The sequence below is a fragment of the Ilyonectria robusta genome (assembly GCF_021365365.1).
Source record: "Ilyonectria robusta strain PMI_751 chromosome Unknown BGZ61scaffold_4, whole genome shotgun sequence".
Lineage (NCBI taxonomy): Eukaryota > Fungi > Ascomycota > Sordariomycetes > Hypocreales > Nectriaceae > Ilyonectria > Ilyonectria robusta.
This window is the reverse complement of record NW_025764438.1, coordinates 814,759-834,692: the sequence shown is the minus strand read 5'-3', so window position 1 is coordinate 834,692 and position 19,934 is coordinate 814,759. Positions and strand designations below refer to the sequence as shown.

At 54.6% G+C, this 19,934-nt stretch overlaps 5 protein-coding genes across 5 annotated transcripts; 2 read left to right on the top strand and 3 right to left on the bottom strand.

Moving 5' to 3' along the window:
- Positions 1–1,674: 1,674 nt before the first annotated feature.
- On the bottom strand, positions 1,675–3,605 carry BGZ61DRAFT_345178 (uncharacterized protein; the record flags this gene model as incomplete). Its single annotated transcript, XM_046239761.1, has 2 exons — positions 1,675–3,187; positions 3,283–3,605. The coding sequence occupies 2 exons, from the start codon at positions 3,603–3,605 to the stop codon at positions 1,675–1,677; spliced, it is 1,836 nt and encodes a 611-aa protein (XP_046108307.1).
- Positions 3,606–5,659: 2,054 nt separating this feature from the next.
- On the top strand, positions 5,660–7,025 carry BGZ61DRAFT_528801 (uncharacterized protein; the record flags this gene model as incomplete). The annotated part of the gene is made up of 2 exons (XM_046253309.1): positions 5,660–5,860; positions 6,018–7,025. The coding sequence occupies 2 exons, from the start codon at positions 5,660–5,662 to the stop codon at positions 7,023–7,025; spliced, it is 1,209 nt and encodes a 402-aa protein (XP_046108306.1).
- Positions 7,026–8,741: 1,716 nt separating this feature from the next.
- Positions 8,742–9,946, bottom strand: BGZ61DRAFT_343853 (elongation of fatty acids protein 3; the record flags this gene model as incomplete). The annotated part of the gene is made up of 4 exons (XM_046239637.1): positions 8,742–9,061; positions 9,114–9,326; positions 9,384–9,453; positions 9,524–9,946. 4 exons carry the CDS (start codon positions 9,944–9,946, stop codon positions 8,742–8,744), a joined length of 1,026 nt encoding a protein of 341 aa, XP_046108305.1.
- A 2,327-nt stretch (positions 9,947–12,273) lies between these two features.
- BGZ61DRAFT_161481 (cytochrome c oxidase subunit VA-domain-containing protein) lies at positions 12,274–13,582 on the top strand. The gene is made up of 4 exons (XM_046237471.1): positions 12,274–12,698; positions 12,934–12,979; positions 13,057–13,174; positions 13,380–13,582. The coding sequence occupies exons 1-4, from the start codon at positions 12,526–12,528 to the stop codon at positions 13,496–13,498; spliced, it is 456 nt and encodes a 151-aa protein (XP_046108304.1). The 5' UTR covers positions 12,274–12,525; the 3' UTR covers positions 13,499–13,582.
- A 556-nt stretch (positions 13,583–14,138) lies between these two features.
- BGZ61DRAFT_528798 (uncharacterized protein) lies at positions 14,139–18,648 on the bottom strand (the record flags this gene model as incomplete). Its single annotated transcript, XM_046253308.1, has 4 exons — positions 14,139–15,005; positions 15,055–15,252; positions 15,305–18,412; positions 18,469–18,648. The coding sequence occupies 4 exons, from the start codon at positions 18,646–18,648 to the stop codon at positions 14,139–14,141; spliced, it is 4,353 nt and encodes a 1,450-aa protein (XP_046108303.1).
- Positions 18,649–19,934: the final 1,286 nt, after the last annotated feature.

Genomic DNA, 19,934 nt, shown 5'->3' with positions numbered 1-19,934 from the left:
GACTTTTATGCTTACCCTTCCCATTAACGACGTATAACGAGCTGTAGTCCCGGTGATAAGATGAACTGCAGATTGCAATCAGAACCCTATTCGGGGATCTAAATATGGCAGGTGCTGCAGGTCCCTGTGTTTTTGCATTGCCCGTCTGGTGTTGTGCATTTCTCAACACCAAAGAACCGTCGTCTTACCGCATCGCGCGGCGTCGCTCCCGATGCAGAAGGGCACAAACTGGATCTTCGCTAATAGCGGTCAACTCCCGTACCTCAAAACCACATGGCATTCCGATTCGCCCGACGTCGACTCAAATTCATCCCATCGCACGCACCCATGCCCCTATACTACACATCATATTCCCGTGCCCGTGACTGGCCCTGGCCCAGGCCCAGGCCCGTCCGAGAGTTACCGTCTCCAACTCCAAGGTCACCCTTCATGCATGCAGGTAGCATCGTCGCCACGTCAGGCCCGCACCCACCAACTCAGTCTTCGCTTCTTTTCTTTTCTTTCTCCATTCTCTACGGTCCGTTGATGTCGTATTAGTCCCCATCCCATCAGACCACTTAGGCGGGACCACCAGCATCGATCCCGATGGAGTACATGGTCTTGGAACATATATCATTTCCGGCTGTGAAGTACATTCCTGTGGTGCGATTGCTCGGTAGTGGTTCGACGAGGGTCGGCACTATGGCAATTGGGCCAATGGGTTGGGTGTGGCGGGGGTCCCTCTTAGTGGATGCGGGGGGACGTCATCGCCATGAGGATTGTGGCTTTGGTAGGTTGGACCGCTGCAAGTTGGAAGAGAGAGGTTGGGCTGGAGACGATTGACATCACCCCTCACTGGTTGGCGAGCCTTCCAACCTTGTTACTGGTTTTCCAATAAAATGTGGGAGGACGCGTCCGTCTAAGAGGTTGGTTGCTATCTCGACGTCTTGCTATGACCTCACACAGCACAGTATTGAAGACGGAGCTGGTGACTTCTTGCCCAACCTCATCCAAGGAACCACTCCAGTTACCCGGCACGGCATCACACGTGGCAATCACCTCGAGTTTCAACCCTGTGTTCACGATGATCTTGTCTTGATACATCTACTCTCGAGTTTCTTGATTTTGACCTTGTAACACTTTGTGCTTCTAGGGTAAGCGATGATGTCGGAGCGACATTTCCAACACGCTGTCGCAACTTTCCGACAAAAAAAGAGAAACCTGAATTGTCACGACATACCCGAAGCCGCAGCGTGCTGCATATCGTAATTATGGGGGCTCAACGCCAACATTTCGTCATCCAGTACGGTTTAGGGTTTTCAGCGTCATCGTCGCCGACATTCCGCATCGCGCGACGATTGGTATCGAGTACAGGGTAGCCCCGCTGGGTGGGAACACATCTTGGGATGGAGAAATATCTGGTCAATCTTCCAGATTCAAGGAGTTCATTAATTAATTCAACATTTCTCGCCTATTTTAAACCCCCAAACCAAGAACAAGCATACATCAACTGATAGGGTATTTTGATTCCGAAAATGCGTCGGTCCAGAACAATGAAAACGACCGAGTCCCTTCCCCACTCCTGGAATCGTTATATAACTTTCCAGTCCTTCCATTCTCCCTGTGTCTCATCAATGCCATGTCTCTCTTTTCAATTTATTGAATTCGCATCCTAGAACGAATCCCATCTCCACATCATCTCCACAGATCGCGACTCCCTCGTGGTTCTCCTCCACTACTTGTGGGTCTCCACGACTCAGATCCATCGTCAAACTCGTTCTGATTAGTATCCATTCCTGGTACGGCCAAGAATCCTCCTGCGCCGTTGCCGACCATGACGCTCCGCCGGGCGTCGCCTCCGTCCCATCCAGACCCTGCGACATCGGCCGCCAACCCATAGCTGCTGACCGGTCGACGAGACGGCGCGGCGATTGACTTGAACGTATCAACGCGGGCAAAGTTCCATTTGCCGAACTCATCGCTCTTGGTAAAGACTTCGAGGGTGTGTGTTGGGGGTGGTGAGGTGGGGTTCCGTGCAGCGAAGGGATTGTTGGAGCTGAACCGCCGATTCACGGGCACATTCGAGACAGGTCGCCGGGGCGGAGCGAGTGGTGAGAGGTTGGCAGAGCGGGGTGAGAGACTGAATCCCGGAGTGGACTTGATAGAAGAGTTAGAGCCCGAGCGAACATGACCGCCGGAAAATGCAGCGTTAGGAGGTGGAAGGCCCTGAAGCTGCTCTGGGAACGTATCGTCTTGGACGTATAGGCGGCGCAGTCGGGGAAAGCCGCCGCCCATGATGGACGAGGCGAGATAGTTGTAGTAGCCCGTTGTCATGCTGGAAAAGGCGCTGGCAGATGAGGCCCCGGATATCTCATACCGGAACGTCTCCAACGAACGGGATGCCAACGGTCGAATGTTTGGCGAGCTGGGGAACTGGTCTATAACCTTTGTCTGAATAGCGAGGGTCTTGAGCGAGGAGGCCATGGTCAGGATCTCCTGAAGGCTAGAAGGGTGGACGCCCGTGTCTTTGAGGGTCAACACCCTAAGGGCTTGCTGTGTCTCCTGCCAGGCGAGGTACTCAATAAGTCCCTTGACCGTCACACGAGGAGTGTCCTTGAGAACGAGCTCTTTGAGAGGTGGGAGAGTAGGGAGACCGTCACCGGAGGACAGTACCTCGTCGGTGAGGGTTGGCGTCTCCGAGACCTTCAAGGCCTGGAGGTTTGGCAGGCAGCCGAGAACGGCACGGACGGTGATGGGGTCGATGTCAAGATTGTTAATCTCCAGCACCTCCAAGCGAGGCCAGATCTGGCCCGAAGCCAGCATGGCGAAGCTTCGTTCAGACCCCCCGACATAGGTCATCTTTCGCAGATTGGGACAACGCGCCTGGACTTCGAGCCGTAGCGTTGCAAAGTGGGGGTCGTCGGAGAACATGCCCTCGGGCAGATCGACGAAGTGCAGATTGGGAAGCACGGCGATGGTCTGGGCGAGCTCGACTTGGCACGATTCGCGCAACATATAAGGCATCTTGAGGAACTGAACTAGCTTGCCGAGGCGGGTTGGATCATCGCGGACGGTACGGCGGAGGAGTCGCAAACGGGCTTGGGCAGGATCCTCGGGGACGCCATTGCGGTCGAAACGGGACGTCTTCTTGCGCCTCTCGGCGAGCCATGCCTCGCGGGGGCAGTAGTGGACAGGGTCGATGCGGACGCTATGGTATCTAGGGACAAGTGTCAGCGGTTGAAGTCGCGGCAACTCTTCGCGATGCCAAGAGATGGCAACGCGGGGCAAATGAACCAAACTTACAAAGCTCTAATGGCAATGGCCCGCCAGGCGCGGCAGACACGGGCGGAATGCGCCAGGTCGCGCAGGTCGCAGAGCATGCACAGCGAGTCGATGGAAGCTGCGCTGCCCTCACATGAGTCGTAGCTCTCGTCGCGAGTGTGGGGGCACACGAAGGCGAAGACGCGCTCGATGACGGCGGGAGGGAGGAAGGCGAGCAGCTGGGCGGAGCGGTGGGTAGGCGCGAAGAGCGGCGGCCGGGGCATGAGGTCTGCTGGGACGGCGAAGCTATCGGAGCCACCAGTGGAGTCGTTCTTCTTGACCCGGCGGCGGAAGGGATTCCTCATGGCTGCAGCTGTTCCCCCAGGGACGGGGAGAGTGGTGAGATGGCGCGGGAGGGGCGATTGGGGGAGGCGGACGAGCTGGAGGAAGAGGAGGACGAGGACGAGGAAGCAAAAGAGTGCAGTGAGTTGGTGAAGCGGGAAAAAGGCGAAAGGAGGATGCGGATGATGGGGAGATTCAAGTAGGAGGAGGGGAGTGAGGGGAGTTGTGGTGTTCGTATAATCCAATCGACTCGGGCTGGCAAGGGTCAGGAACAAGCGTGGAAGGTACAGTAGTCCAGGGGCCGGGGGGGAGGGGGGGGGGGGCGGGGGGGCCTCAGCTTGGCAGCTCTAGCAATTGGTACCTACCTGTCCGCAGTTACCTGGAGTGTTTCGGTGTTCCCCAATGCGCTGTACCGGCTGCCGTTTTACTGAGTCGAGAGGGGTTGAACCGCCCGCCCTCTACTAACAGACCACGGACAGACCACTAACACACGGCCGATCAGCCGCCCTCCCCTAAAAGATACCGCGCTGGGAATGCCACCGCGTCCAGTGAATCACTGGTGTCTGCCCCTGTCCCCGCAAATGGAGGCTAAGTGGCGTTCATCCAGGGCCTCCAGGGCTCCAGGGCTGATGTCTTGGCCTGGGGGTGGCCCGTCCGCTCGCAAGCCGGGCGTTACAGGCTCACACAAGCGCGCTGTTCTGGGGAATGTCCTCGCCCGGCACTTGGTTGGCTTTCATCAGCTGGCGCCGCTTGTGAGATTAACGCCCACCTCGCGCTGCTGGCGCTCCTCGGGTGCCGACAAAGAACTCCCTTTGTTTCCTTCGGCGGGCGGAACAGCCCAAGTGCTTACGGGATCGCTCCGTCGGCGAAATTGAAAGGGGCCGTCCTACGTCCTCCCTGTGTCTCTCTGCGCGTCCCGTGTGAACTATCCCATGTAGGGAGGTCTGGCAGACTAGTTGGAGGGCGACGGTCAGAATAGATATTGGAATAAAACTAAACAATAAAACAAAATAAAACAAAAATAATAAAACAAGCTAAAATAAAATAAAAACCTGGCTTGCGTCATCGCGGCCGAGCCAAGACAGACCTTCCTCCTGCACCTCAAAGACAAGTCACAGTTATATTGGATATCACAAAGGTGGATTCGGCTTGGGCGCATGACGCATGCCCACCCACATTCCGCTCCCAGGCCTCCCAGCCGTTCTGTAGTAACTCATGAGTTAAAGGGACCACCCGCGCTTTAATTAAGCCGACGCGCCATCTCATGACACACCTGGGATCCACGCCGGGAATCACATCCAATTGATTGTTTCTAAAATGAGTCTTGGTCTATTCTTTCTTACTATTCTCCTTGTATTCGTATGTGCCTCGCGTCTTGGGTCGGGATATGCTCCATCTTAATGTGCCAAGCTTTGCTTTACATCATTCTTCAACATGTTACGCGTGCTCGCAGTCATGACCTGCTCGTACTGATGATCAACGCTCGTTCCTGCTTTTATCTCCTCTCTTCGAGTACCGAATGAAGAGCCGTGGACTTGTCCTGGCGACCCGCATGCTGCTCCCTTCGTCCCACCGCGGCATGTGAATACCTACTGAACAGGTCCCACCCCTTAGTTCAGCACTTTGCATAGGCCAGCCTCCAGGCTTTAGGTATTTGGTGGATTCTTTCTATAGCTTTAATCTATATCAACCAATAGGGACACACCTTTAGCACTACAACCAGCACCAGATGATTTACCAGCTCCTTATCTAGAATTTTCTTGGTCGACCTGGCAAGCCTCTCAATTCTCTGCCTCTGTGGAACTCTATATTGCAAACTCAGCCAATGACCAATCTTGAAGTCTCCTCTTCGCATAGGAAGCTCTCGGCGAACCAAAGCATGTCGGCCAATCACTAATATCACGACGTCTCTTCACAAGATCGAGACTCGGCTCCACCAGGCTTGATAGTGGTATATATCACATGTGACAGTCCTGATTCTCTGCGGTACTTGGTTGCCTTGGATAATCCTACCTTCGTCAGCTGCCAGCCACTTTTCGACAACACTCTCGTCGCCATTCTCAGAATCATTCTCAACATGACCTACCATTCCAGTCCCCATTTGCAATTTATCAACACGGTGCCTATCGGAACCGGTGCCTTTACGCAATTCACTAGGCTTCCCCTCGAGCTTCGCTCCGTTATATGGGAGCAATCACTCTATCATGAGCGTCTGATCCGGGTGGAACTCTGGCCGGGGATTTCTCCCGAACACTTGTACGAGGATCAAGAGCGAACTGTCAGGGACCAGGCTAAGGCTTCGCTACAGCTCTCGGAAAATTTCTCATCGTCTTGAGAAACGGACATGAAATAAGAAGCTTCTTCGCGTTTGCTCCGAGTCGCGGCAAGCTGCCATGCGTTTCTATCGGGTCCAAGTGCCTTGCTACTATAAGTAGCTGGGCAGTCCTCTGATAGAAGGGGCTTTCTATTTCCACCCGGAGCTAGACATCTTGGATATATCCGGCCAAAAGTTCTTTGCTGGGTTCTTGCATGTGCTCTGGGCCCACGATCCTCGGCGTGTTGGACTCGTCAACCTTGGGTTGGCTAAGAGCGGACCCAGGGGGCACTATGACAAGCTTTTTCAACAAAAAGAGGATGAAGATCTTCTACGTCAAGCTCTGTCAAGACTACAGTGTGCTATTTTTGGATATGACGGACAACTTGGACGTGGGATTCCAGACATCTCGACTACCTGCGGAAGCTTCAAGAAGAGCCAGATACTTCGCTCCCGACCCCTTCAGGCCGCCGTCTCAAAGTTTCAGCGGCAGCCACGAGATCCCAGATCAATAGAAACAGAGTTGAAGAAGGTTTTTATGGGCTTCGGAGATCCACGAGACCAAATTTACCGCTGGTTTAGGCTTCTTGAGAAGTGGCAGATTGAGTACCACAATTACTCGGTTGAGTATCGCTTTATGATTACTTTAGATAGCAGGCGGGTGGAAAACCGAGAGGAGGCATATCTGGCGCTCTGGGAGGAGGAGAAGTATTGGCAAAGATGGCGGAAGACATGTGCGGAGGAGGGGACAGCCTGCGAGGACGATGACCAGGCACTTCCTTCGGCCTATGGGTTCTGGCTCTTCCCCATAGATGCATTTGGGCCTATTCCAAGTGCCAGCCAGCATATCCGCAAGACCGGCAGGGTCAGAAGAAGAGATTGGCCTCGAGTTTGGGATCTTTTCAAGGCATGGGATCTGTCGGAGCACAACCCTGAACTCTGCATGCAATATCTCTCCGAGGCACAATCATTATCCGAAGTTGCTGTGCTGCCTACAGGTCTCGAGGACGAGGGGCCTCTGCTTTCTCGCCCCAAACTCCCTAAACTCCCCAAACGCCCTGCTAAAAAGGAATGGCGGGCATGTCGTCTAAGAATGAGTAGACGCGGAGGATACTCGATTCGAAGCTAGGGCCATACTGTGGGATTCCATACCATGGTTGCCTGGTTCCCCAACAGTATTCAATTGATCCTTCTTAATATGGAAATTATTCTATAATATATAATATGAGCTCACTACAAAACTTACGCTTAGTTGCTGACAGCTGCGCACTGAGCGACACATACTGTGGTCATTCGGTGTGATTCTTCAATTTTCTCTTCCCTCGCTTCCCCTTTCTCCTCCTTCCTTCATTTCCTCTTCTCTGTCCTTTATTCGGTTGTATGTTTCATGAGATTAAGATCCTCGAAGTCACATATGCTATTGCTTGCAATAATATCGGCCCGTGGAGAGCGCTCTACCTTGCGCCTTGGGAAGTATACGAAGTAAGTTGTGCGCGAGGAGCCACAGCTAACAAATGGTAGATGGAACTCGACTGCGCCGAAGCAATCAAATATCTTACAAGATCAACCAACCACAATCAATCCACCAAATTCGAAAGGGGCCCGATATCATTCAGAGAAACAACTGGAATTTGTGTCGAGGCAGTTTCTGGGAGTCACAAATTACGGGGTGTCGTTTATTGTAGTGTGGTGGTCTTTGCCGGGATATTTGCGGTATCATTGTTTCGGAGGCTATATGTATGAGTATGGGAGTTAAAAATGATGAAGTACCTGGGTTGTATGGTTCGGAGTGGAGAGTCGATGATACATAGATAGTACCAAGACTATTGTTATATATAACGGCCCTGGAAGTCAACCTATGAACTTGGGCGAAAATGCTCATTGTCGGACGTGAGTGGAAACAGGACTACCATATCGACTCAGTAAACTGGCCCTGAATCCTTCCCCAACTTATTGCCTTCGGGCTTTTTTATACCTAATGATTTAGGAAATCTAACCCTTATATAGCTTGGCTTTAGTCCATAAAAACAGGGCCAATTTATTGAGTTGATACGGTAACACGAGCGACAGAAGAGAGATCTATCCCTCTGTCAGAATCAGTCATGAGAAAGCCATATGCTGCGAATTTTTACTACTTGCGGTTGATGTATTGATAATTAAGTTACCTGCCTAGAAATTTTGCTGATCCAAGAGTTGCTAAGTTGTGTCAATATAGCATGCTTCACCAAAGCTCGTCTTTGACGAAGTAGTCACATGCGTCAAACCGAGAACAGATACATCAATTACCATCGTATACCGCTCTCGCTCTGGAACTCCTGAAAAAACTCCAGAGCAAAAGACTGATGCTTCTATCATACATAGCCAGCGAAGAGTGATTACAAGGGTACTAGGTAGATCGTCGTAGCCCAAGGCCGCCCTGCGTTGTCGCAACTCCGGCCGAGCCTTTTTTGGCCCCATTACAACCATGCCCGTCCTGCCAAAATGCCCCCATGTTCGCCAAGGAAACAATTAATCCATGAAGACCGTCCTCGTCAACCACCTCGTCATTATGACTGCCCGCATACACGATATTACTCCGCCGCGTCCCGCCCCTTGCGGGATTCCCCACGGTTGAGATGCAACAAAAAAAAACAGAAATCTCCAAACCACTGTTTATATACGTGTCGATGCCGCCTTTAGTATGTCTTTGATCTAAACCCCCTCTGCCTGTCGCCATTGAATTGACCGTCAACTTTTACGGCTGCAGTGGTGCATAGAGGGGAGACCGCCGCCGGGCGGTATGCAATTCGTACAATGCGCCCCACCGCCAGATTGCGTCGTCACTGGCAGTGTCCTGGAGTCTCACTTAGGCCTTGCGGGATCGGGTGGTGACACCGTTGGTCTTGGCGCCGGTAGAGACGGCACCGTTGGACTTGCCCTTGATAGGGGTGGTGGTGAGGTCGGGGAGAGGGGCCTGGCTCATTCGTCGCAAGCTCTTGCGAGTAGTGGACTTGCCACCGCGCTTGTAAGTGGCGAGGTAGAACGAGATGAAAAGGACCAGGTACGAGCTGATGATGCCCATGCCAGAGAAGGCGGCAAACTCCTCACCAGCGCAGCGGCCGGCATTGGGCATCCAGTCGAAGTAGGTGGAGGTGAAGTAGGTGTACGACGCGAAGTAGACAAAGCCTAGTCGTTGTTAGTCCCACATCTCATAACCCGTTGTAACATAATCACTTACCAAGATCAATGATGAACTGAATGATCTGGAGACGAGTGACCCACTCCTTCCACCAGATGCGAATGCCACGGGCACTCTGGAAGTAGTACCAGTACATGACGACATGGACGGTAAGGTTCAGAGTGATAGGGACCCATGAGACCGCGGTGGAGCCGATGAGCTGAGTGTAGCAGAGGAGGGCGGTGGCACCGTGGTGGTAGCAGTGAAGGAAGGCTGAGTTGAGCGGTTAGTGGCTGAGGACACTTGGATAGACGTTGGGGCAAGACATACTCAGGGGCTTCTTCTTGAGGAAAAGGAAGACGGTGTCGAGGAGCTCAAGGTACTTGGTCAGGTAGTTGAGCTGTGAAAAGGTTAGTTCCGGAGCCCCACAGGACCTAGGGAGAAGAAGAATCGGGAAAAGGTTGACTGACGTAGTACAGGACGACCAGGGGCTGCGTCCACCCGCCTTCAACGTCACAGATGGCGTGGAAGATGCCGCCACGGACGACAGTGGGGACGAGCTGCTCAATGAAGAGAACCAGAAGAATGCCGCTGATGGCGGTCAAGTAGAAGTTGTGGATGAGGAAGAGCGTCTTCAGCTTGAAGGGCTCGCGGTTGCGCATGAACGCGCGGCCACCGAAGATGATGCAGTAGTAGACGACGATGAAGATGGACGTCGACTTGAGCGTGGACATGGGCGTCTCGAAGGGGACGAACTTGAAGTCAGCCACGGGGTAACCCGCGACGGCGGTCCATGCCTTGTCGAATATGGGCCACAGGTGGATGCCGAAGGGGCGGTCGATGGTGGGCAACGGCAGCTGCTCGAAGAAGGTGGAAGGGGTTGCAGACGCCATGATGGGCAGACAGAAGGACCAGAGTCGATGTGTAGGCGGGCGAAAGGGGGTTCGTTGAGCGAACAAGAGTCGAGGATTCGAGATATGTGTCTTTTGAGGTAGCCTCAAGGCGACGCGATGCGACGGATGCCACGGAGGAGTTGGAGGAGGAAGAAGGTCAAGGAATGACAAGAAGAGAAGAGAATCTCCTGAGAGAGGGAAGGAGGAGGGAGGAGGAGCGACGAATGCCAGACACACGGCGATCGAAGGGGCAAACAAAAGAGAGGCAAAGAGAAGGAGAGGAGGAGGAGGGAAGAAGTAGAAAAAGAGAAGAGGAGAGGAGAAGAAGATTTGGGGCAAGAGACGCGGCGCATCAAAAAGGGGAAATTTCGCATCAGATCGAGGTTGGCACCGGGAAATGTCCCGCTAAAGGAACGCTACGCTCCCTACAGCGCATGAGTACCACCTTGGGGGGAGAGTGGGTGCGCTACATGGACCTACCAAAGACGGACTCAGGCACTGAAGGCACTGGTCGGTCCGCTAGCCCCATCTCACTTCCCGGCTTCCATTGGCAGGGTCCGCCCCAGACGGGCGGCCGAGCTCGAGGAGTCCAGGGAGCCTGGCAGCCTTTTTTTCTCTCTCTCGACGACGCCATTCCATTGTACGGGGAGTTGGTCGTGCCGACGGTCCATTGTACTAGGGGCTCGAGACGGACGGGTTCTGGCTGGCTTCCCGCCCTTTTCGAGACTCTATCTATGCCAGTCAGAACTCTGCCTCGACGCCAACGGGCACCCGTTCGGAGCCAGCAAAAAAGGTACGCAGCCTGTGAGGGCCACGTAAAGACACGCGCTGACGTCGTGATGCGCACACCCGCTCACATGCTCATGGCCCGCTCCTACCCTCACTCGTGTGCGTGAGGACACGCTGTTGCTGCGCTGCTCTTGCTGCACTGCTCCTGCTCCTGCCCACACGAGCACCCTTTTCGCATGTGATTTGCCGAATCGTCCGCGGGGCCCAATCAGCGGCCGCCCTTTGGCGTTCATCTCGCTCATCGCCTGGCGGGCACGTGATTGACGGGATTGACTCGGGGTGGGCCAGCCCCTCTGAGATGCACCAACGCGCACGGCACCCCCAAGATTGGACAGCCCAGCTTGCCACCAGCGCCGAGGCTTCTAGCCGAACTCCCCTACAACGCAGTCCGGAGCAGGATAAGAGCCCGTTGAATGTTGACTCCGGGTCAACGCCTTGTCCGCTGTGACGTCGAACTGATCCTTGGCGGGCTGGAGCCAGACGAAAGTGACATGGACCGATACCCGTCGGTACCCCTTTACTCCACGATCTTTACCTCAACCTTTGCTCTTGCACGAACCTGCCCAAAGGTACCTCGTCCCTCCCTCCTGTCTCCCTGGTTGGGTACCTCACAGTTCCACCGCCTCGGGCCCAAAAAACCTGGGGCAACCATCTCTCTCTTTTGCTGCAGGTGGCCCCGGCAATTTCGGAGATGCCACGAGCTTCCTTGCTGGAGTTTCTTGCCTCTTTACCCCGGCACTCCGGATGGACAACGGTGCCTTTCTCAACTCCATTGGCTTCGTGTGCTGCTTGGCGGGAGAATGACATAAGGTATGGAGTGGTCTTCCGTGAGAGCATCGGCCGGCGACAGGGGATTCATTACGCGGTAGGGCGAGTACGAAGTAATATCTCCCTGCCCAGCAGCTCAGCACGGTTCGCGTCATTGAGACGGGGCGGCCGGCACCCCCATAAAAGAAATCGCCGACGGGCTTTTCGTCTGTTGCGCGCACTGAGTCGGCCACTGCCAAATCGCTTCCTGGCGACTACGCGTGGTTGTGTGGCTTTTGACCGTGATTGTGGCGCAACGTGATGTCAATTGGGGCGGCCATGGGGCGCAGAGTGCTGTCAGTTAAATGACGACTGAGCCATCACGAAGCGGCAATTGGTGGTTATCGATTCTTCGGAGCCCATGCATCCCGCCATGCCACTGGTGTGGGAAATAATAAATACAACAGCCCGTCAGTGTTTGGGGATACTCGGGTGCTTCTAGTGAGCGCGTCAAACGCCTACTTCTGCTTGGGTGCATTGGTGTCTTTCCTCACTCTGGGAGGGGAAAATGATCTGACATTGGAATTGAAGCTGAGAATCGTCACTGGTGGCGCCTCTGGCAGAGTCTGGCTCCTCTGGGCCGTCCTATCAGTCTCGGGCAGTTGTCACCTCCACTGAACATCCACTGAACCGTCCTGGGGGGGCCCGGTCTGGTCAGCAAGAGGAAATGACGAATGGAATCCACCTGAAATAAGCTCGCAGGGCTAACCGTGCGCAAGGCAGAACGCACTGTCCATCCTCCCTCAGACGCCCTCACAGCCGCAGCTGTGCCGGCGCAATTCGCACAGTCACCTCCACCACTACGGAATCCGGTATAGCCCCAGCTTAGTCACCCAGAAAGTGGCCTCAGATGATTCTTTGTGCCTCGCCCAAACAACTCTGCAGCATCACCCGAGCCGGAAAAGCACCCCAGCCTAAACCTCCAATTCCTCCTCGCCTCGACGCATCTTCTCGCCTCCGCGATTCCTCACTCTCCGATCATCATGTCTGCCGCCCTCTTCCGTGTCGCCGCCCGTGGCATCCGCGCCGCCCCCGTCCGGCCCGCCGCCCAGCCCCTGGTGGCCCGCTCGGCCGTCGCCCTCTCGGCCAACTTCAGCACCTCGACGCCCCGACGAAGCGACCACGGCGAGGAGACCTTTGAGGAGTTCTCCGCTAGGTGAGACGACCCCCCGTGCTCCCAATGGCTTCACAATCACCTTTTGCGTCTCCCGGAGAGGTGCTTTCCCCAATCGCAGCAGTGCTGCTCTCGCCGGCTGGCCTACCCGCCGCCGGGCCACAAAGATGCCTCAAAACTGGGCCGGCGCTGCTCCACGCGATTTTTCCCGAATACCTTCAATGCGGCCGCCCACGACTCTCGCCCGGTTCAATGGCTAAACTGCGTCCCTCTACAGATTCGAGAAGGAGTTTGATGGCGTCCAGGACGTTTTCGAGCTTCAGGTAATGCGCCCCACGAGCTCACTGCTCCAGGCCCGCTCCGGAAATGTCGTATGACTTTTGGCTTACCACCACCACAGCGCAACCTGAACAACGCCTTCGCTTACGATCTCGTCCCCTCTCCCTCGGTCATTACCGCCGCCCTCAAGGCCGCCCGAAGGGTTAACGACTTCGGCACTGCCGTCCGTATCTTCGAAGGTATGCCCTCACTGCAATTGACCCCACGTCGCCGCCCGCCCGCCGACCCGCCCGCCGGCCAATTGTCGCCAAAGGGATATTTTTTACCCTTGACCGCATCAATTGAACGACGCCATGCCCTCGACAACACCCCCCATGGCGAAACGGCCGACAATGCATACGACACACTGGCCGAATCACTCTTGCTGACTTTCTCTTTTACTAGGCATCAAGTCCAAGGTCGAGAACAAGGGCCAGTACGAGCAATACCTCGAGGAGCTCAAGCCCCTGCGGGAAGAGCTCGGCGTGCCTCTGAAGGAGGAGCTTTACCCCGAGGAGAAGTAAAGGACACCCTTTGTGTGTATCCAGAGTGTTTGATCCCCGGGCCAGCCCGTGTACATGTTAGCAGAGACGGAAGGGAATCCAGAGCAAGAGGTAGACTGGGGAGTTTGGTTGCGGCTGCCCCAAATCGATTGTGTTATAACCCCAAGGCGCAACTGGCGACTCTTCCTCTACGCTAATCTTGAATCTTGAACGTTGTATACCCGGTTGCCTTGCACAGCATGTTCCGAAGTCCCATCTTTGACAGGTCGACGTTGCATCGCGCCTAATTGCTTTACCCTGGTTGAGTCACATCTCAGTGAACTCGCAACACATGCCTCACGGGTCATGATGCATAGGTACCCATTTGGTTGAAACATGCCGGAATTCTTTTTCACACATGGCATGTGCATGCCATGACATCAAATTCCATTACTTCCTTCTCCCCCCTATCCCTGCCTCCGCATACGCCAGTCGCAACAATGCGAGCCTATGGAAAATACAAAGAAAGATACATATATGCAGTTCCAAGCCATCTTCGTTCGGCCACCCTGAAAGCAAAAATAATTGGACATCTAAGTAGTCAGTTCCGTCCCAAAGAAATGCGACTTCTCTCCCAACCTCAATCCCGTCTTTGGCTCCCGACTTCTCGTACCACCTTTGATCAATCCCTCAGGTGGCCCCATCGGCCGTTACCGGGCTGCTGACCCATGAACTGCACACCAGGGATTGCTCCGGATCCATTCCCGTCGTACCCAGCCACTGCAGCCGGGCTGGTTCCTCTGCTAGCAGAACCTCCGAACCCCCGCCCAGCCCGCGGGCTCATCATGCTACCCATGCGAGGGCTTCGCGGCACGCTGGCCTGGCGCGTAGCCGGCCGGCCGTTGCGGAGGCTGAGCTCCTCACGGAGGTGCGCAACTTCAATTTCCCGCTCTCGCAATTGAATCTTGAGATCTGAGAGGGTACGGAACAGCTCCTTGTTCGCGTTGTCGGCTTGGATCTGCTGAATTCGTACCATGTTCTCTGACGCCTTCTTCTGCAAGTCTTCGTTCTGTTCCCGCAACCCCTTGATCTCTGCTCCGAGACCACCAGCCGTAGAGTTCACATCCTGGTATAAGTTTCTGATGTAGTCGGCTTCCTTTTGGGCGTTCTCAAGTCTCTTCTCCAACAACTTGACCTTCTTCTCAGACTCCTCGTAAAGCCTCTCAGTTTTGGCCAAGGGGCCCTCCTCCGTACCTGCCGCTTCGGGGGCGGATGTCAACCGCGCAACTCTGGCCTCGAGTTCCGCTATTCGCTTCTGATGTTTCTCACTCTCCTTCTGTGCGGCCTCCGCAGTTGCCCTCATGGCCTCGTCAGCCTTCAGCTTGGCCTTTTCGAAACTGGAGCGCTCCTGGAGAGCCTTGCGGTGAGACTCGGAGACCTTGTTGGTGGTCCTCTCAAATTCCTTGAGTCGTTTCTCGAGCCCGTTGATGATGGCCTTATGCTCGGCGTTGAGATCATTTTCAGCCGCCTGGCGTTGATAATCGGACACCTATAATTAGTTAGACATCAACAGCATGTGCTTGGTAGACTGGACCAACTTTTTCAGCTAAGCTTTCCAGGACAGCTAGAGGCACGCTGATTTTGGACATTCTCTCACTCGTAGCATCCTTGGGCTTGCTAGAGTTTAATAGTTCCCAAAGCGCATATGTGAGCGGAGGGTCGTTAGACTCGACTGCCGGCTGCATCACAGGAAACACACGTATCCGCTTCGCATCGTCAGAATCCTCCTCAGAGTCCTATGTTTTGGTTAGCTTGAGAGCTAGTTTCCGCTTGTTGATCGTCACTTACAAGCTTGCGCTTGAGCCCATTCCCTTCAAGCATTTTGGACTCGGCGGGCATCTGCGAGCGAGATTGCGAGCTTAAGTAAAAGTCGATCACATAGTCCGGGATCGATTGGGGTTGCCATGATATACTCTCCGTGAAGCCATTCAAGTAGTTTGAGAACACTTCCGCGACTTCATGAGGGTCGACATACCCTCGGTCAGGATCGTCTATCAACCTCCTCGCTTGTACGATGCCTGATAAAAGCGCATTCTTTCTCTCGAGAGGCGAGATTTCTTGAGGAACATGAAGGGCAATATGCTCAATCGAATGAGTCGTCACCAACTGCAAGACGAGCGGCGCTTTCCCACCATTGCTGCTCGACGAAAGTCGTTGGGAAATAGGGGAGGAGTTGAAGGTGTGGTCAAACCCGATAACAGCATCAAACTTGAATGGATCGAGGTCTTCGCTCGACAGGGCAAGAGTGACACGAACCGGAGAGTCCTTCTGGGCACTCTCTAGTTTGTCAACGCTCTGACACACAGACTCGAGTCCCAGAGCCTCCGCTTGAGCAAACAGAAGGCGAAGGAGTTCTGGAGTCCGGGCAATAACCAGAATTTCCGTCTCTTTTTCAATTGTCTGTAGAAGCTCGAAAATGAAGTTGAATTTTGGGTTGGCGTCAGCTGAATACTTGGCCTGCTCATTTGCAGGCAGATCCTCCAACTTGGTGCCAACGAGATCTTGCGGGTAGTCACAAATGTTCATCAAGCGACCCAGAAGTTCATCGATTCTCTTGATCAACGCCTCATCGGGATCGATGTAGACCTCGCTGCTGAAATATTCGCCAAATTTCTCGGCATCGACCCTATATTCGAGCAAGGTCTCATCATAGAACGGCCGTCTGCTTGCTTGAAATGGCAGGGTGACGATGTGCTCTGACAGAGGTACCTCATTTTCTGACGAGGAAGATGATTCTGTGTATGCTCGATGATCCGTGCCCTGTCCCATGGTAATGGACTGCCCCGAAGATATCACAGTCCGGTCAGAAAAAGGCATGATAAGTGTGTGAACCGAGTTCGATGGATCCATTGAGTTGCTTATATCGGCAGGGGAAACGGTTCCTTGTGGCACGTCGCCGGGGCTTTCGACCAGCAAGGATCTCGCGATTGAATTACTTGAGTCACCGAACGACGAGTTCACAATCTCTCGCATTGACTCAACTGCGGACTGGTTTGGGTTGACCATAATCGAAGCAGGGGAAATTGACGGAGGGGGCATGTCCTGGGCGGCGCTTCTCATAACCTCGGGTTTCCAGGGTTCCACCGGGAACAGAGATTGCGAGAGAACATCTGGTTCAGGAGAACGAATAACCACTCGGGGCGCAACAGTCGTTTCGCCTGCAAGGTTGACAGATGAAGGTGATTGCTGCTGGGGGGCGGTTTCGGTCTGCACATCGGTTGTAAGATCTTCTAGGTCAGATGCAAGCGAGGCATTGCCGAAATCAAACAAGCTCTTCAGCTCGTTTATCGCCGAACTTTGTGGCTTTGGTGTCGAGGATTCGTCCATGTTTGAAATCGGACCACCCTGAATTGGAGCGATAGCTATGGGTGACTCTGGGATTTCTCCCCAAGGCGTCGGCTGCTCAGGGCAGGTCAGAGACTCTTCTGGTAAGATTTGGGAATGGGGAGTGCTCGAGAAATTCGATTCAAGAGGGTTCGCCGCGGAGTACTCCTGACCTTGTAGTTCTTTTCCGGACTGGGACGCCTGGAACTGAGTAGTGACAGAGGGGCTCGATCTAGGAGGATTCACTGCGGAGTGTTCCCAACCTTCTGGGTCCCGTCGAGGCTGATTGTTTTGGGGCACCGATGGAGACGCCAGGATCAGGTCCTCCCACCTAGGTTTCGGCTGCGACTCGGGGTTACGTTCGGTGTGATGACTGCCTGTAATATTGTCTGGAAAGGATTCAAACTCTCGAGGAACGAACTGGGCCGCCTGCGACTCTCTAGAACAAGACTGAAGGGTATTCCGAGTTTCACTAGGATCGTTGGTGTAGCGGTTGCGGGGTGGACTGCTTCTGTCGGTTCCTGCAGAACTTTCCAACGCTCGTATCGCGAGAGAGACTGTAGAGGAACTTGGCGGAGCTTGTGAATCAAGAAGTCCCTGTGGTTGAGTCAAAAAGATGGGTTCATGCAGGGCACCGGCGACGGCTGATGGCAGAGAAACGCGAGAAGCAAGAGTCCCAGAGACCAAGTGGTTGGCTAGATGCGGCTCGGGCGCAGTTGACAGATCTGGACTTCCTAATGATTGAAGCTGAGGTTGCTCGAGCTGGTGGGAGGGAATATCAGAGCTGGTCAGCTCGCAGTCTGCAATGTCCTGTTGAGATTGAGCTGAAATCCCCTGGTTTACTGGCACCACTGAACTTCGTTGGCTGGTGATGGCGCCTGATTCCGGGCAGCTAAAAGAGTGGCCCTGAGAGTCCGAGACGACGAGGGAGCTAACAGGGATACAACAGCGAGACGACTTTTGATCTGGCAGATGGGGATGTGTAGGGGTTGTGGGTGTTTCAACCGGTGACTGAGCCCAGGTTTGTCCAGAGAGGTCTTGTGAGTTGGGGATAGTTCTCTGGCTCAGCTGCGATGCGAGAATGGCCCTACTATCCTCTTCCTCGAGCTCAGACACTAACTGGGAGCTTTGAGTGTTAACGACGCTATGGTACTCGGTGGGATCAAACTGGGGGGGCTTGGACAATTCTATGGCAAGCTTTTGACCAGCGAGGCGAGCGAAATCTTCGGAGCGCAATGACTTGGGACTCTGAACTTCAGGGTCCGCAGTTCCCGTCGAGCTGGTGAATGGTACCGTATCCTCGGAAGCCCTGTCGTGAGTGCCAATCCTCACCTTCTTCCTTGGGGGCTCGTCGCAATCAGAAGAGCTGGGGAGGAGCTGGCTTTCACCGGACACATTCGGGCGCTTGCCGTTTCGTCGCCAGTTCGAAGGTCGCGGCTCCTGACTGTCCTCCTCCTCTCTATCGGCAGCCGGTGGTGGAGGGGATGCTGGTGGCTCCGGGGCGGCGTCCTTCGCGTTTCCCCTTTTGTTGTCTTCCCACTCCTGGAGAGCTACGTCGGTTACCTCGTCGCTCTGTGAGAAGCGATGGTTAGCGCAATGTACATCAACTACGGTATGGAGATACGAACCCAGCTCGGAGGATACACTTCTCCAGTGTTGACGTTATCGTCCCAGTCCACCAGGTACTCGACTTGCCCCTTGACGATCCGCTCATCAAGGATCTGGCGGATCGTGTACCACTCTTCGGGTTGAGAGGGGCCTTTGGAACTGCGCTTGTTCGACTTCCTCTGTCGGCGTCGTCTGGGCATGGGTACTGTGGGACGGGTGTCGCGGGTGGAGGAGAGACGCGCGGGGCGCAGGACGTGGGCAGGCGTCGTCAGGTTGAGAGCTACAGCTGGAACTATAGCTGCGACAGCGTAGACCGGCCCGGGAGGGCTTGCGACGACCGGGTGCAGCGGTCAACGCTGAGGTATAAGTCGACCGAGGCGTGTCGCGCGACGACGATGATAACGAGGCTACTCGCAAGGAGACGTGCTGAAGAACAGGCGATCAGTGTCCCGCTAACGCACGTGATTCTGCTGAAGGTGCTGGAACTCGGGCGCCGACAGCACGACAGGGCAACCGCTAGCGGGTGGTTGGAGGGGCCACTGCTCTTCAGGGCTCCGCTGTAGTGGGGAGATGCGTGTAAGGGGCCTGGGGCGGCGAGCTGCGTGCAGAGGTTCGAAGAGGAATCCGGCGATCGGGTATCTCGGCGAGAGACGAAAGGGACGGAGGAGATGCCGGAGGTGAGATTTGGGGTGCGAGTTTGTGAAGGAGGAAGGGTTTTGAAGAATTGCCTCTGGCTCACTTCGCGCTCACCTTTGATGTAGGTAGTGATTAGTTGAGTGACACGGGGGCTCTGGGTAACTGCCGCCCACTAAGTGCACCAGCGCCGCAGAAAGACAAGGTCAATTTGCCCGGCTTGCATGTGCCAAAGCGCTCCTGCTCTTCTAAATCTCCACTATACGTGAAGCTTTCGTTAGGCCATCTGTTTAATAGGCCCATCGTAACCGTCTTTTGCAGGGTTGTGGGCGCTGTTCTTTGTTTGTCCAAGTCACTTCTCACTTCTCACTAAGGAGTACACGCATTCAGCTCTGCGCTGGCCTCTACTTATACCGCCAACTCCGTGCCACGGCGGCGTATGGAATTACCACCACCTATGCTCTTGGATGTTATTTTCCTCCCCGCCGTCTCGCAGTTCGCTTCCATATCTCTCATCTCGATCCAGAGCCCGTTCTCATCCGGATTCTCCAGGGATGTAAATGGGTCGACAGCTTACAGTTCGACTGCGGGTAATATCAGAATCCCAGCTCACCCGACCGTCCACTCAAACACCTTCCACATGCCTGTCTTAGTGGCTCAGTGGCTCCGAGGCGCTGAGACCACTGTCTGCACCACCTCGCAGTAGCGCGCGCCAGCAATCAATCCTTCCCGGTTCTCCTGCGACATCCCGGCCATCCATCCTCAACGCTACATCCCTCCGTGCCTGACCGTCTCGCCATCAACAAGCTGCATTGGCGCCCTGTTAATTATCCGGCAAACTTGTTTGCGCAAT